At 60.5% G+C, this 2,000-nt stretch overlaps 1 protein-coding gene across 1 annotated transcript; it reads left to right on the forward strand.

Annotated features, from left to right (window-relative positions):
* Positions 1 to 873: 873 nt before the first annotated feature.
* Positions 874 to 1,818, forward strand: LOC137917543 (nuclear receptor subfamily 0 group B member 1-like). Its single transcript, XM_068760258.1, has one exon. The coding sequence runs from the start codon at positions 874 to 876 to the stop codon at positions 1,816 to 1,818; it is 945 nt and encodes a 314-aa protein (XP_068616359.1).
* The last annotated feature ends 182 nt before the right edge of the window (positions 1,819 to 2,000 follow it).

A 2,000-nucleotide genomic window follows, 5' to 3' on the forward strand; every position in this document is an offset into this window, starting at 1 on the left:
AACAGCCAGCCCTAACCTGTGATCCCTCTTAGGACCAATTAGGACAAAGCCCTAATTCATCTGCTTTACACCGACCTGTCGTCTGTTCACTGACCCCCCCCCCCCCCCTCATTCTCCTTCAGTGACAGAAGCAGAGGAGACCATTGAGTCATGACATCATAATTCACCTCCTCCTGTTTTCACGGTTAAATCAATACCAGTGAGTCCGAGTCAAGGTTGGAGGCTGGCCTTCACGGCTTGGCTCTTCCTGCTTCCTTCTCACAGAAAATCAGATAAATTGTCCCTAAAATAATTAAGCCTTCATGCAGCTCCGCCGCTGGCCTGTGTTTTTTACTGGCTCCTGTCTGATAAACAGCAACTGCCAGAGTCAAGGTAGAGCTGAAAGTACAACCGGGCTTTGACTCCTCTCTTTCTTCTTCTTCTCTCTCTTTCTCTCCTTTTTAATTAAACAGACGTACAACGTGCTGCTTCTCTACCCTTAATGCCATTGGATTAGATTATTGAACTGGCTGCAACATAAAAAAAAAAAAAATATTGTTTAATATGGCGTGAGAGCCCTGCAAAGTGCGTTTCACTTGTGTGCGAGGGAGGGAGAGAGAGAGAGAGAGAGAGAGAGAGAGAGAGAGAGAGAGGTGGAGAAAGAGGAGGCGCAAATAGTCTGAACAAGCTCTGAAAGCGCGCGTCCAGACAGAAGCCAATATAAACGTTGTGCCCTTCACGCGAGGCTATCAGGGGCCACGGAAACGCGGCTACTTCAGGGGCCACGGAAACACGGCTACTTCAGGGGCCACGGAAACGCGGCTACTTCAGGGGCCACGGAAACGCGGCTACTTCTGCCACTGACCTCCGTCCCATGTAGAGCGGCCAGCGGCCATGGCCACGCCGGAGGGGGGCTGCCGCTGTCGGGGGGCCAGCGGCAGAACACGCAACAGCATCCTCTACAGTATCTTGAAGAGTGACAGCCTGGCGACCGTCGAGGAGCAACCTCGCAGTCAACAACAACAACAACATCATCATCATCATCATCACAAGACCTCCTCCCCCGCCGCCGCCCCGGCACCGCTCCAGGAGCCCCGGCAGCAGGCGTGCTCCTGCGGCTCCACGCGGCGACGCGGCATCCTCCGCTCCCCGCAGGTGACGTGCAAAGCCGCCTCGGCGGTCCTGGTGAAGACGCTGCGCTTCGTGAAAAACGTGCCCTGCTTCCGTGAGCTGCCGGAGGACGACCAGCTGGCGCTGATCCGCAGCGGCTGGGCGCCGCTGCTCGTGCTGGGACTCGCGCAGGACCGCGTGGACTTCGAGACCACGGAGACCGTGGAGCCCAGCATGCTGCAGCGCATCCTCACGGGTCTGCCGGACAGGCAGGGCGAGGCGCCGGCCGGCCAGAGCAGGGGGGCGGCCGGCGTGTCGGTCGCGGACATCGACAGCATCAAAGCCTTCTTGAAGAAGTGCTGGAGTGTCGACATCAGTACCAAGGAGTACGCGTACCTGAAAGGAGCCGCGCTGTTCAACCCAGGTAGGCGCGTGCGTGGGCACGGTGGGACCCAGAGGACAGCCCGGCTGTCCCTCACGGTGGGACCCAGAGGACAGCCGGACTGTCCCTCGGGTGACGCAACACGGTGGGACCCAGAGGACAGCCCGGCTGTCCCTCGGGTGACGGGACGCGGTGGGACCCAGGGGACAGCCCGGCTGTCCCTCACAGTGGGACCCAGGGGACAGTCCGGCTGTCCCTCGGGTGACGGGACGCGGTGGGACCCAGGGGACAGTCTGGCTGTCCCTCACGGTGGGACCCAGGGGACAGCCGAACTGTCCCTCGGGTGACGCGACACGGTGCGACCCAGGGGACAGTCCGGCTGTCCCTCACGGTGGGACCCAGAGGACAGTCCGGCTGTCCCTCACGGTGGGACCCAGGGGACAGTCCGGCTGTCCCTCACGGTGGGACCCAGGGGACAGCCCGGATGTCCCTCGGGTGACGCGACGCGGATGGTGTCGGATCTTTGTCT

Source organism: Brachionichthys hirsutus, unplaced genomic scaffold (assembly GCF_040956055.1).
Source record: "Brachionichthys hirsutus isolate HB-005 unplaced genomic scaffold, CSIRO-AGI_Bhir_v1 contig_1390, whole genome shotgun sequence".
Taxonomy (NCBI): Eukaryota; Metazoa; Chordata; class Actinopteri; order Lophiiformes; family Brachionichthyidae; genus Brachionichthys; species Brachionichthys hirsutus.